The following is a 14,026-nucleotide window of genomic DNA, read 5'->3' on the forward strand; positions in this document are numbered from 1 at the left end:
ACTTTCCTCTCTTGTCCAATTTACCCAATCCTCTAGCCTATCACAGAACCAACCTCGCCGTATTAGAGACTTCTTTAAGCGCCTAGAGCGATACTAACAGCGCCAGTAACAGCTACCAGCCAAGATTGACGAGGATTATCAGCCAGAGAGTTATGTTGCTTGCAACGGAATCGGGAAGTGTGATTGGAGACGGAGAAGGAGCGGCTCTTTTCCTCTTTACGCATAAAGCTAAAGGTTTGATGGGTTTCCTTATCGGCCTTCCGGTGATAGACTGTTGAGTTCCCTCTGGTATCTGTGTCCAGGCAGTTCGGAGATATTCGAGGACCTATACCATCTTAGTTCGTGTAGCAAAGATTTATGGTGGCAAAGAAAGCCTCACGTCGGGATCTTCTAAAACCCTATCAACATGGCGTGACCCATGTTTCTCTGCATTTTTGCAGGCATTTGAAAATTTTTGAAGAATAACTTTGCTCTCGGCGAGACCCATGTTCGAGTTATGAGAGAGCCAAAATGCTCCGTCTGGGCCGGTTCCCTCATTTGAGAGATACTCATGTGGCTAGGTTGGTAACACCTGTTGCCGCGTTGACTGGGCGAATTCTATTAGTGTATTGATGAACGAGGGGCCAAATGTCGTAAACGGACCGCCTCGCCCAATCATTCCAGGCTGTTGGTCTCAGTGCGACGGTCGAAGAGCTCGGCGTCCCCACTTTGCTGCCAGCGAACCCAGTGATGCCAATCAAAATACAGAACGATCGATCCTGCTTTAAGCCAGACGCGGGCAAGGCAGAACTGGACGCGCCGTGCTGTTCACCAATGAGCAAGCTGAGAAGGCAATATGAAAGAGGGTCCTTGAGCCATCAGTCACATCCAATGATATGTAATTATTGCTTATAGAAGGCCTGTGCGCGCACTACACTGGCCCGAAAGGAGCCTCACCTGCAGCTCGGCCTCCATTATAAAACCCTAATAGCGCACTTAATATTGATCGAGCTTTAGCCATAGGCTAATAACGGCTTAGTTTGGTGGTTTCGATAAGGGACTCAGTTCTCCTTGTTGGAAAACAGGGGATTTGTTGAGATAGCTTGGTGGTGCGGCGCGTTATACTAGCGTGGTGCACGCCTACGCACACCACCACCAGTAGTTTAGATAGCACCTCTCATCAGATACAATCTTACTATCCCTTTCTCCTCTCTTTTGGTCAGTGCTACGTTTTCCGTAGCTCCCTGATAGGTTTTCATGTTTAATGTATTTATAGACAGATATTTACAGGAAGCCTCCTTCACGCAGAGCGACTCACTGGTCCAGAGATATGATCAACCTCAACCAACAAATTCGGAGTGGTGGGTCTCGGAACCAATGGCCCTCAAACAGGGTGATCAGCAAGGGCCGGTCCGGGTTAAAGATTGCTCGCGATGGATAGATCACGCTATGGTGTATGATGGAAGACATGCGAGGAGGGAAGGCTAGATTTTGGTTAGTGAGATCGCCCTCTGGCCAGACAGTAATGGTTAGGGCCATTTGCGAGGCACGGAAGGTTTAGCCGAGTGGCTACGTCGGCGGTTTAGGGACGTGGAGGGGCGATTTCCTCGACGAATCAGAAAGACATGAAAAGAAAATATACAACAGCAAGAATTCGCTAGTGGTCACCCATCCAACTACTATCCTGCCGGCGTGTGGTTTGAGTACGGCTAATAGGAGCCTGGGGCGCCTTTCTGCCTCTGAATGTCGTCGGTCGCACGACAAGGGGTGCTTAGCGTGGGTGTACTTTGAGAAGGGTGCGGATCCCTCGCAAGAAAGAGCGAGTCTCACCCCCTCTCTCACTTCCGGCGCACTGGCCCCTCACTCAATGCACGAGCAGCGAACAACTGGACGATATTAATCGCTCTCGCACTTTAGGCCTCCAATACTGACTCGTCTAAGCTGGTTTCGCTAATCAACGTCTATGTTAGTTGAGGGGTCGAATCAGAAGTAGTAGGTACTAGGTACCTACTTTATCTACGTAGTGTCAGATGTAGTGTCTCCCGCCTAGATGTTTGCCTCGTGTACGACTCGCTTTCGTGGAGGGTTCCCTTTGCGTAGAAAGCTAGGAGTTCCTATATTACATTCCCTAATCTGTTGTTTTCTTCATAGTTTGTAATTTGACCGCTTACCGTAATCTATAGCATAGACATAACCCCCTCCTCCCTCAGCAATCCCACCTTCATACTAATATATGTGACGCGGTGCCGACAAGTTACTGTGAGTTAACATGTCCATGGGTTATACTTGCCTCGCTCTAACTGCGAATCCGAAGACTTATCTCTCACTTGTACCCTTATTTCGCAAAGCCTTACTACGGGTTAGATTCTATCGAGGGTCTTACAGGATGTACCAGAAGTGCGCGCCAAGTAGGTTAATCACTAAGTATTACCACCGAGTGCATCCTCTACTTATAGGCAGGTTAGGTTGTTTTTAAATTGAACTGTGCAGTGCACGTGGTTTGCCGTTTCCTACGTCGCGCCGCATAGAAGTCGTGGTTTATCGTGCGATGTCTCGGCGCGTACGATGCTCCCCGTCGTAGAATGGCGTCTATCTCGTAGATCGTGCCGTCGTGGGGCCGTTTAGTCCTTGCGGTGTGTTTTGCCCCACGATGATGCCCATCTCACGACGCCAGGGTTCTGTTGAGATGTTTCATGGTCCTCCAACCGGGTGTCCTGCTCATCACGTATCTTTTGGCCCTAGTAGAGGCACCATGGTTTCGGTCAATTTTTCTCGCACGTGACCTACGGGCGGTCGTGGCTGCGGAATAGTTGGCTTTTTTGGCCCATTAATCCACACGCATCAGGGGCTGATTTACAATCATAGTGATCGAGTGTTACGTGCCAAAAAGTTCGAAATCAACTTGTGCATTCAACGAAGGTCGAAAAGCCTGAGGGAGGAAAGGAAAGAGAAATCTAATCTGCAAAAGGTATTGAGGTAAGTGAGATCACCGGAACATGCCTTCACCCCAACTTCTCTTACCACGCAGTCGCGTGGAGTCGTGTGGTTACGGTATCTCCCTTCGGTATCTCCCTTCCGATACTGATTTCTTCTGCAGAAGAAATCCAAGTCCGCAATCCAAGTCCGCTAACTCGTAACATCGAGCACAGATTACTATTTAAAAATACGTACGAACAGACCTTTCGTCCAGTCGGTGTTTCCTGTATTATAATAGCTATAGATTCTGTGTAGATAAGACCTCGAACATATTGGCTAGATTTTATTTTCCGTCGTATCTATTTGGGGTTGTGGAATTGTGAAGGGCTGTAGCAGAATTGATTCAATTGTACTAGGCCAACAGGCTGTTTTCAACAATCCTAAGGAAGAAAAGAAGAAAGGATAGGAGTCGGTCGCGGTCCTTAACAGCGTCGATCCTATCTCCGGTAGGACCCCGCTCGGACCCCTTCTACCGAGGCGGTATCCGGAAGGCCACAGCATATGGTCAACCACCGGGCTCTGGCCCGTCACAGGAATAACCATAAAGCTCGGACTAAGAGTTCGTCTTCGGAGAATATAAATATACGCTAAGTTTCGCTGAACAACACACAATGTAGCCGGGGCTGATCCTGGACCAAAGATCATTGTTGTGAACATGACCACGCAGGACAGCATGAGAGGGAGGACAGGATATGACCACGCCTACCACGCGTGCCACACGCGCACTACCACCTCAAAACTTTGGACGTTACTGTAGCTTCTTCTTCCTTCTCTTTCTCCCCTCCAGCTCTTGAGACTCTCGATATCACGCAGTCAAGTTTGAATAAAGTTTATGAGTCCTTCTAAAGCTCAATCTGGCTTATAACAATCATCTCACTCCACTCGCCAGGATACTAAAACTCATCGCATACCTGGCGCAAAGCTACGATCACAGCAGCTCTACGGCTCGGTAAAAATGTACCCATTAAGAAGAATTGCGCAGTTCTGATGCTTTGCCATCGAAGACAAAGCGATCCCAATGAACTAGTCCAAGACCAGTATCGAAACATTTACTGATGTTGCACGTCATCAACTAGCAATTCAATTTGTCAAGCACCCTAAGTACCGCCCGTACCCGTTTAAGGAAGGGAATCTTTGCACAAAGTGAGATAAATCACATTTTCGTCACAAATAACCAAGTGAGCTTTGTTACTGAGTTGCGTGCCAAAAAGAATTTAATCGATGTAACGAAGCTAAGAGAAAAGAGGTGTTAGGTTTGTAAGCGTTGTTTTGACCCGTCTGCAGCCTTCCGAACTAGTCTTCTGTCCGCTCAAGTCACTCCATTAGGATATATCCAACGCCAACGGGGTTCGGTTCACAAAAATTGAAGTCGAAAAATTTCGGAACTAGGACTTGAGTTTCACTAAGAAACTGTAGGGTTGAAACCTCGCTGCGCAGAATGTAATCTCGTAGCTCTGCTGGTGGCGAAGTCGCGTTAGACCTTCGAATGCGCGCCAGCCAATTGATGCCATCATCGAAAGATATCACGATATGGTAATTCATTCCTCCCATGACTGAGCTTCGCGTTGATCTGTCATATCTAAGGTCTTGAAAAATGGAACAAGTAAGGCCTCCCCGAAGAGCTCATGCTCGAGAAATGAGCGCAGGAATGTTGATTTTATCAACAAGTGTGGTGATCTCATCCTGTTCGGCTTTCCTAGCGGCGGGGTCGTATTCAGCCTCTTCCTATTCACAAGAATCAGCAAGGCCTATAATACCGTTGTCTTGGACTCACCTCCCATCTTGGACAGGTGTGGTAATTTGGTTCTAGATGTTTCGCACAAAGATGACGATTGCACAGAGTACATTCCCCGTATATGCGAACAGAGGGTTTATTGCAATTTTGAATATCATATAGCGACATCATCATTTACCTTGTATCTCACAAGACCACAGATTAGAAAACTCGGGCGGGTCTGCTGTTTTTGTGATGAGTTATTATGGTATGGCTTGCCTGAATTTGAGTCTATTGAGGACAACCTGATTCTTAAGCACACCGCTAATTTGATACGTAGCGACTGCGCAGACCTCCAAGAGCTCTTACCTAGAGCGCTGTCACCCAAATTCAAGCCCTTTACTTCTTCTTTATTATAGTGAAAAGTCTCCGTTAGTCCAAGTATTGCATACGGAGCAGCTTATGTAGCACTTAGCTAGAAGCTTTGATAGGCTACACCCCTCATTTTTGTGATAATCACACGAGAAACCATAAGCAGACGATACATTATAAGTTGCAACTAACACCTGACTCTGGTCACCGAAAGGTTAAAATGAGCTTGACTTCCGCAGGTTGTTCATATTACCACGAATTACTTCTTCACAATCCCTATTCACTATGTCGATCAACTGTTGATTCTTTTTGTATCCCTTTCGGTTGAAATCCACAAGAATGCTAAGCCCTGCTATCAAGTGCGTGAAAGAAGGCTGCACGAGCTAGGCAGAGAGTGGGTCGAGATATTGTGCCGCCCATAGTATGTATGATGTCTGTAATGAGCTAGCTCTATCGGTACCAATTAATATTCTGCGACAGAATAAGAATCGATGGATGAAACTTGGGAAGCAGTCTGAGGCCCTCCGCGAAGCTTTTTTTAAAATCTTTGCTGCCTCTCTACTTTTACTATCATTTATCTTTCGTATACCTACGTCAACAACTATCTTCCTGCTACTGTGAACCTTGAATGAGTTAGTGATCATACCACATGTATTCTTTCAAAAATCGTTCATTGTCAATCATCCCTGTTATATATACACTTACAGTATATTCTGCCGTACTGGAATACCAAGAACTAGATCTCATTAATTGGACCCCCGCATTTTCATCAGTCGACAGTCTACGCGTCATTGTCAAACGAGCCCCGCTCTGTCTTCATTAGTAAATTTAAATGTCCCCGCAATACTTATGTTGGGGCGAAGAGTATATTTTGTCCGGGTTTCTATCTTAACTCTCTTCCTCGTGCGAGATCAAGTGCCAGTGGACGCGATATCAATCATGTCTGAACTCAAGGATGTCCTGCAAGACCTACTTCTACGAGGCCGATGCTCTGACAAGGAGATCATTTGTCAAGGAATTACTTTCAGAGTTCACCAAGCTATTGTGTGCACTCAGCCAAGTTATTCCTGTAGCGCGATGTGCGATGGCTTCAGGGTATTTTTTATTTGGAAATGTAGGATATCTTTGGTCGCCTACTTTATTCTTAGGAATCCATTGTCCAAGCTATCAATATTGAAGACGACATCCCAGAGACCATGGAGCGAGTTCTATCTTTTCTCTATCTCAGGGAGTATAATGAGAACGGGCACATTCTTCAATATCATCAACCGATATCGACGCTTACCATCTGTGATCATGACCCTAGTTCATCTCTTTCGGAAAATAAGTCAGAAATCTCAGAGCCAGCCAATCAAGCTGCTTTTAACGATATTGAAATGTTTCATCGCTGCTGATAAGTATGCGATCCTTCCTTTGAAATCTCTGGCTACCCTAAAGCTCTCCCAATGGGCAGACAAAAACTGGTGCTGTCCTATGTTTAACGAAATCGTGCAAAAGATCATGACGTCAGTACCACAACATGAGTCGGGAAGTGATTGCCGACATCATGTCCAGGCATGTCTTCGACCTTATCCAAGACCCAGAGATAGTTCGCATCTTAGATTCTTTCGGATGTCTTGGGTTCCTCGTTAAAATGAAATTAATTAGCAACGAGATGGTGAGATGGCCTCACGAATATGTTTTGCCGTCGGTTACTAGGATCAACTCTTCTCGGCGTCGTCGGTCATGTGCGAAATCTTTCAATGTAAATTTAGTAAGTGGAGAATGTGGAGATCGAATTTTCCGTTGCGCTTTTTGGAATACGCGATATTGAAGCGCCCTATTTCAGTCCTTAGGTTTCGTCACGCACGAAGGATCTTGTCCCTACCACATAGCTCTGAAATGGAGAAAGGAGACCAGATTACCACTCATACGCTGCGGTTCCCATAGCTTCTAATACCATAATTCGTAGTACTAAATTATGTAAATTATAGGAAGGCAGACGACTTCTTTGGGAATGGAATCTGCCAGCATCGCTACTATAATTTCTCTTCCAGCTTCAGGCACATTAATTATTATGCCGGAATGTACAAGGTTTCGATGCTGGCAAATATGGCTGATTACAGGAATAAATAGCGCGATACTGAAGACGAGGCTCACGGTCCTGGTGCGGATAAATAGTAACAGCTTCTGCACTGTCCAAATGTACTCAATCATAATCAGGTAATTGGTAAGATTGTACCTTTCAATGGCTGTGATAATGCAAGGACATATTACAACATGTCGCAACTTCTGGAGACTTTAGCGATGATGGTACGTTAGGTTAACGCGTGCAGGACAACTCACACCTACATCCGGCATTCCCCTCTTTTGCCGCCCAAAAATCTAAGAAGCCATGGCACACACTCCGCTGCTTCGAAGATTTCCTTAAATTAACCCGGGTTTTCCTTGACAGCACTTATCACTCACCGCCGTTTCCGTTGTATGACAATAGTAGAAAAATGCTTGTTAATTAAGCGACACGACATAGCACACTCCGGCACCCAAAAGCATGCTTTATCTAGGAGGGGTTGGCCTTCATTACATTTTCCAGAATTTTCATCTTGCTATACACAAACTAAGCTTATGTCACCAAGGACTAAAGAATGGCTCACGAAGTAACCAACATAATGTCCCTACAACTTCTTTTTGATGATTTGGATCACCTTGAAAACCAGCAGAAAGGAAAGCAGGTGGCTGGAAAACAAACTGACTTGGAGTTCGCCATCCGACTCATGAAAGAGGACATTTCTGCCGCCCGAACCTCTATTCAGGATGGGATTCTAGCTCTAAGCACGAGTACTGCCGTTGCTACAGATCAAAATGTGCTCGCCTCAATCAGGGAAGACGAAAACCTTGCGGAACAAGATCGCCGATATGCTCTCGCATTAAGCAACGGGAATCATCACGGATTTGAAAAATCAACGTCACCTGAATCGAGATTCCTATCGAGATTCCTAGATACAAACGATGACGCCGTGTCTTTTGTCATGAGCGATCTAATGAGTCGCATTGCTATCAGCGAAGACGCATCTAATGGTGAAAGCTCATTGCGCCCCACTCGGATGCACAGTCGGACAAAGAAATGTGCCTCGTGTCTGGAAGAACTTGATGACTCTGTTTTTGAAAGCTCTTGTGGTCATGAGTTCTGTCTTGACTGTGTCAGGCAAATGTTCCTTGGGGCAATCAAAGATGAGGAATTGTATCCTCCGCGTTGCTGCGGAGTGGTCATGGCGCCTGGTATTGCCTTAAGGGTACTGCAATACGGGGAGCTGAGTGCTTTTAGTGAGAGGGCCATCGAATGGACTGCCAAAGACCGATTGTACTGCGCGGACGTGACCTGCTCGAAATTTATTCCCCCGTTTGCGATCAAAGATGAGATAGGTATTTGCCCGAGCTGTGGCCGAAGCACTCATTTGACTTGTCGTTCTTTTGTTCATCCTGGAGTTGACTGTCCGATGGACATTGCACTCAATGATGTTTTGCAAATAGCGGAAGATGAGAACTGGAAGCGGTGCTTTCATTGCCGAAATATGGTAGAGCTTCAACATGGTTGCAACCATATCACTTGCCGGTCAGTAATCATCTAGTCTAATCTAGGGTGTGCACTGTTATTTAAATGAATACTTACTCCTAATAGCTGTGGACGCGAGTTCTGCTACATTTGTGGTCTATTGTGGAAAACATGCAATTGTCCTCTCTGGTACGAGGAAAGACTCACGAATATGGCAAATCAGGCCGTAGATGAGGAGCTGCCCCCAGATGCCAATGCTGGACAACGTCAAGATGTTTTTGATCGTATAGTTGAAGGTCTCCGACAACATGAAGAGGTCGGCTGTGATCATCACAGGAACTCTCAGTGGGCTTGGCGCAATTATGGCAGCTTACAGTGCGAGTTTTGCAACCATGTGTTGCCCGAGTACATTTTTATGTGCAAGAATTGCCGGATAAGGGTTTGTAACCGCTGCCGGAGGCACAGAATGAGGTAGCTTAGGAAGGGCCTAGAGTAATACTGAAAATTGTTCATGTTTTTATTCTTATTCACTCTACATATCAATCAAGGTAGCACTGGTGCAAAGAAAGACAGTGATTTGAATACCGATACTTCGAGAGCCATCGGCCCGCGTTCGGATTCTTGGACAAGTGCCATCACTACTCATCCACTTAAAGTACAATGAATGGCTTTGCAATATAATATCCTTCAAGCCCTTCTCAAAATCAAGATCGTTTGTAATGGCTGGAATCGGATAATGGTAGCTCTGACCAGTCAGGATACCCCGAAACCCAGCGGCATCTGATGATTCGTATCTGACCCGTCTTTCGCATGCGAACACCCACACATACATCTGCATTGCATATATCGCTTCACTCATATGCCTCTTTTATCATATTTGTTCGGAGACGACATTGCTTCTGGCGTATCGACCTTTTGGTGGGACCGCTGCCCTCCTTCGTATCTGCAATGTGCCGGTATGCCTTCGATGCCGCATGCACCGATCCGTCCGAACCATCTGAGGTCACATTGCACAACTCTCTGTGTCGCAAATCTACTCTCAGCTGCTTGTTTCCCACCGGCTCTTGAAATCTCTGTTGTCGTCATCATCGTCATCATCGGCCTCTCCGGTCCTTTCATACCCAGTCGATGTCTTGGTGGGGCTGCGGCAAGACCCCCGATCACGCAGTCTGGCGGATGAAAGCAGAGTTGGCGAACGATGAGCATGGGCCATTCATTTGTTATCTTCCATCAGCGAGGGAATATTTGCAAGTTACCTGCAACCTGCGGTTGCCTGGCATTCTCTCCCAGATTGGACGCCGTGGTCTGGGCGATAGAAGCTGACTTTGGTCTTCTGCACTACGTAGAGAGCGGATCCCGCCTCGCGGCCTAAAAAGAGCGCTGATTTCAACCGAGTGACATAGTGGATGTGGATATATCCAGCGCCATCCTGTTTGCCATCAGTTAATCTAGATGGAGAGTCACTGCGTGGCTCTGCACGGCGTTGGGGCAATCATAAACCGCCGAGGCATCTAATCAGCTTTCTTGGCGTGTTGCTTTAACCTCAATACTGGAAGAACGCGGACTGTATTTGGTAATCTGAGATATTTATGGTGGGTTCGAGGCACCTCGTCCCGCCACGCTACTGTAATGTAAACTCAGTTTGAGAATTTTCATGTACAGCCCAAGGACGCGAAGGTTGAGGCGTGCGCCAGGAGCTGGTAGGCCTTCGGTCTAGTCATGTTCACGCCTACAAGTCGGAGAGGGATGCCATATCCTGGGGTGGTCATAGTATTTCCCACAACTTACAGCACACCAGTGTGTTGCGAGGTGGCTCGCATCTGGAGATCAGTCCGGCCTGTCACCGAGTATACCTTGCAACCGAGCCTCTCGTTGGCCTCCCGATCATTTAACCTCTTGGTAGGTCTCTATCAATCTCAGCTTACGCACTCCAGATTTCAGTCGTACATGTATGTAAATGAACCACAATGGAAGAAGAGAAGGTATAGCCATGGCTTCCAAGGAACCAGAAACTCTCAGCAGCAGATTAAATCCGGTCTCAGGAATGACGTTTCATGTTCCCATCTAAGATCTTGGGCAAGCAGTCGACCCAATGGCTCTTTGAAAGGAAGAAGGCGACAAGAAAGAAGAATGACTCCTAAGGGCTGTGACGGAAGGGGATAGTGCCTGTTAGGAGTGCAGTGCCAGATCAATTGTGCAGTACTCCCCTGATTCAAGCGAGCGCAAGTTCATCATCATCTTTTCCAATAAGATGAAAGTAGCTAAACATACTAGGAGAAATTATAATTAGGGTAATATTTGCCTCGTACCTTTATAGCCAGGCAAAGGATCGAACTCAATCGGTGTAATTTGCCTAAATAACTAAATGGGAGGTGAGGAAGAAAAGAAATTTCATCTGCCTCGAAGACTTATGGGATTGAAGCGATTCGGGCAAAATAAGCGATTCTTTCATGTTGCATATCCTGATCTCGAGCTTTTCGGATGCTGCCGAAACGGGTATTGATGGTGTCGCAGGGCCGGCTGGCGCGCGCTCGTGCACCGAGTTATGGTCGGGCCTCAGTGGGAAAAGACACTATTGGGCAATAGACTGAAGTGAAGCTGTGGTCGAATCCGCGAGGGTGATAGTAGGTCAACTTGATTTTACTGTGGAAATTTGAGTTGTCATAAGATACTTTATGGCCTACCTCTGGTGGAAAGGAAGAAATATTTCGCTCATATGGGCAGGTTTCGCCATCACGGCGGCACCAGATCCATATGCCTAGACAATCGGGATTCCAGTCATAACGTGGTCGGCAAGCGAGCTGCGCGCCCAACTACTTTTTCGCGTCCCCACCCGCTCATTTACCTTCCGTCAAGCACTCTTGAGACGGAGGGCCGGCTATCTCTGGCCGTACAGGCTATTCAGAAAAAAGAGATCACGTCAATTCGCGAGACAGCACGTCACTTTAATGTGCTGGAGTCTACCCTGCGTACGCGACTACGCGGGACTACAAATCGCGCTGAATCTCGCGCAAATTGTCATAAATTGACACAGATTGAAGAGGATCTGCTGAAGCAGCGGATATTGTCCTTAGATCTACGCGGAGCTGCCCCTACACAATCATGGTCGAGAAATGGGTATACAACTTCACTCGACGCCATCCAGAGCTTAAACCTCGGCCCTTAAAATGATACGACTGCCAGCGTGCACTACAAGAGGATCTAAAGATAATTCAAGCGTGGTTTAAGACCCTACAAGCCACGATCGGAGAATATATATAGCTTTGACGAGACTGGCTTCGCGATAGGCCTTTGTGCGAATCAAAATGTGATTACCCGGTCAGAACATTATGGTCGGAGACTGGCTCTACAGCCAGGACACCGCGAGTGGGTTACAACGATTGAGTCAATTAACGCTTCTAGATGGGCACTTCCAACACTTATTTTTATGGGTAGACAATATAACCAAGCGTGGTTTCAAGATCTACCTCACGACTGGCGCTTCGAAGTTAGTGCGAATGGATAGATGACCGACGAGATAGGCCTTTGCTGGCTCCAAAAGCAGTTTAGTCCGTCGACTAATAGTCGTACGCGTGGAAGATATCGACTTTTAGTCCTCGGTGGACAAGGGAGCCATCTTACACCACAAATCGAAGAAGTGGCGTGGCTCGAGAAAAGGGGGCAGTTAAGTACGGCCAAGTTGTAACTATAGGGAACAGTCTAATCAGATAAAAAAAATATCACTGAACTTAGCTGGTGAACTCCCTAAAACTCTTCGAAGAATGACCCAACAACCAAACTAAGACCGAGAAGCTGCGAATGAAACGAGAACATCGGTTACGCACAAAAACATCCTTCTTAAGAGGATACCGCATTACCGCCAGATATCTTCCGTCCACGATTGGACCAGCTATAAAAGATGTTCACGGCGGATTGTCAATGCACATCTGGTGAGTATTGATTACGTCCGCTGAATTGTCACACATTGCGTAGAGGTATATCCTATTTATGAAGTTAGAGTAATTCAATAGCACAGATAATGCATCAGGAACCGGAAGAAGGAAACACCATACTCTTCTTGAGACCCGTAAGGTTGATGTGGATCAAAACAGCTGAATACAGTCAGAATATGTCGCTTTTGATTAGTGCATAAGCTAGAGCTGATGAAACGTAACTTACATCGTCGAAAAACATCCATTTCTCGCGGGGATTCCTTCTTGCTGCCGAAGCTGATCAAACCAGTTTTTGTGAGCCAAACTGTTCGCGTCACCGGAATATGGAATAGGGTCATTGATCCACTTGGGGCATTCCACAACACAGCGGCTTCAACATCACTACCCTGTGCTACAGGTACACAGAAATACGGGCAGGGGAAACCTCCGCCGGAAGGTGAACTAGGTTTGCACGATCATGTCTTAGAAGTGAAGACCGGAATTGTAGCAGCCGAGTTAGTGCATGAGCTATCTCCTAGGGTCAGAATCAGCATCTCATTTGTCTTTTGACTCGGATGATCCTACCTCTTCACAGCCAATTGCAAGAGCCTGGGGAAGAGACCTAATGTACATTCCGTATATAAGAAATGAGGGCAAGGCGAGTAACGAATCAAAAGCAGCTCGAACGGTAGGATGAGACTCTAATCTGCGAAGCCGCCATGCTTTGTCGTCTGACAGCCGCGACAACCATCGATTCTTGAAGCGTGCATTTGCTTGATTTCGATATTCGCGGGCTTTAACTTGAACTTCACCATCGTTTGGAACCCTCTCGTTGCAATATCTGTCAACGAGGCTAGCTTGAAGATCCAGATTAATGTCTTTGGGCTGTCAAGAAGGGTTTGGTGCGGAAGAGGATGTGGTAAATCTCTTGCTTACCATCCGAATACAGGTCAACGGCCCATCACTGATCGATCGATGGTAGAAGTTGTTCTCCGGCCTTCAAACGATGTTTGCCGTGAAGGCATTCTACGGAACCAGCGGAAAATTCGAGATGTGGGAAGCGACTCGGTTGATCGGTCAGCAGGTCATCGGTGGTTGCTTCTGCTGCTTGAAGAGCCTCATGGAGATGCTGAAGTGACACAACAGCACTCACGTAATTGGCGCTATCGAGTCTCCGACAATCTTCCATATCGAAAATACCACAGAGCCTCTTGACATTCTTCTCACTTAAGTACTGGGAGAGAGATGTAGGGAAAGTGATCTGACTGATATTTATCTTGGCTGTCCCTTGGTATTTCCGACATCTTTCTTTCAGGGTCTCCAGCTCGGGATCTGTGTATAAGAATTCTTCCACGGCCGTTCGAAAAGTATAATTGGAAGGGTTCGGAAACGCGAGTGCTATTTATGTCTAACTGGCTTTGGCTCACGGAAGTGAGGCCCCACTTGTTTTCCGTTGAATCGGCGTCCTGATGACCAGTGTAGTTAAACATAGCTCATTTTACTGATGCGAAGGCAATATATAGTGCCTGTTGCGAACATGGC

The 14,026-nt window shown here is 46.6% G+C and overlaps 3 protein-coding genes across 3 annotated transcripts; 1 reads left to right on the plus strand and 2 right to left on the minus strand.

Annotated features, from left to right (window-relative positions):
- Nucleotides 1-4,578: 4,578 nt before the first annotated feature.
- On the minus strand, nucleotides 4,579-4,858 carry N7539_008677 (uncharacterized protein; the record flags this gene model as incomplete). The annotated part of the gene is made up of 2 exons (XM_056938272.1): nucleotides 4,579-4,680; nucleotides 4,730-4,858. The coding sequence occupies 2 exons, from the start codon at nucleotides 4,856-4,858 to the stop codon at nucleotides 4,579-4,581; spliced, it is 231 nt and encodes a 76-aa protein (XP_056786654.1).
- Nucleotides 4,859-7,689: 2,831 nt separating this feature from the next.
- N7539_008678 (RING-H2 finger protein) lies at nucleotides 7,690-8,479 on the plus strand (the record flags this gene model as incomplete). Its single annotated transcript, XM_056938273.1, is given in 2 exon segments — nucleotides 7,690-8,443; nucleotides 8,457-8,479. 2 exon segments carry the CDS (start codon nucleotides 7,690-7,692, stop codon nucleotides 8,477-8,479), a joined length of 777 nt encoding a protein of 258 aa, XP_056786655.1.
- A 4,706-nt stretch (nucleotides 8,480-13,185) lies between these two features.
- N7539_008679 (uncharacterized protein) lies at nucleotides 13,186-13,814 on the minus strand (the record flags this gene model as incomplete). The annotated part of the gene is made up of 3 exons (XM_056938274.1): nucleotides 13,186-13,362; nucleotides 13,421-13,448; nucleotides 13,624-13,814. Coding segments are annotated over 3 exons (396 nt in total), but the record flags the coding sequence as incomplete, so codon positions are not given.
- Between the last annotated feature and the right edge of the window lie 212 nt (nucleotides 13,815-14,026).

Source organism: Penicillium diatomitis, assembly GCF_028827545.1.
Source record: "Penicillium diatomitis strain IBT 30728 chromosome Unknown utg000013l_segment0_segment0, whole genome shotgun sequence".
NCBI classification, from domain to species: Eukaryota; Fungi; Ascomycota; class Eurotiomycetes; order Eurotiales; family Aspergillaceae; genus Penicillium; species Penicillium diatomitis.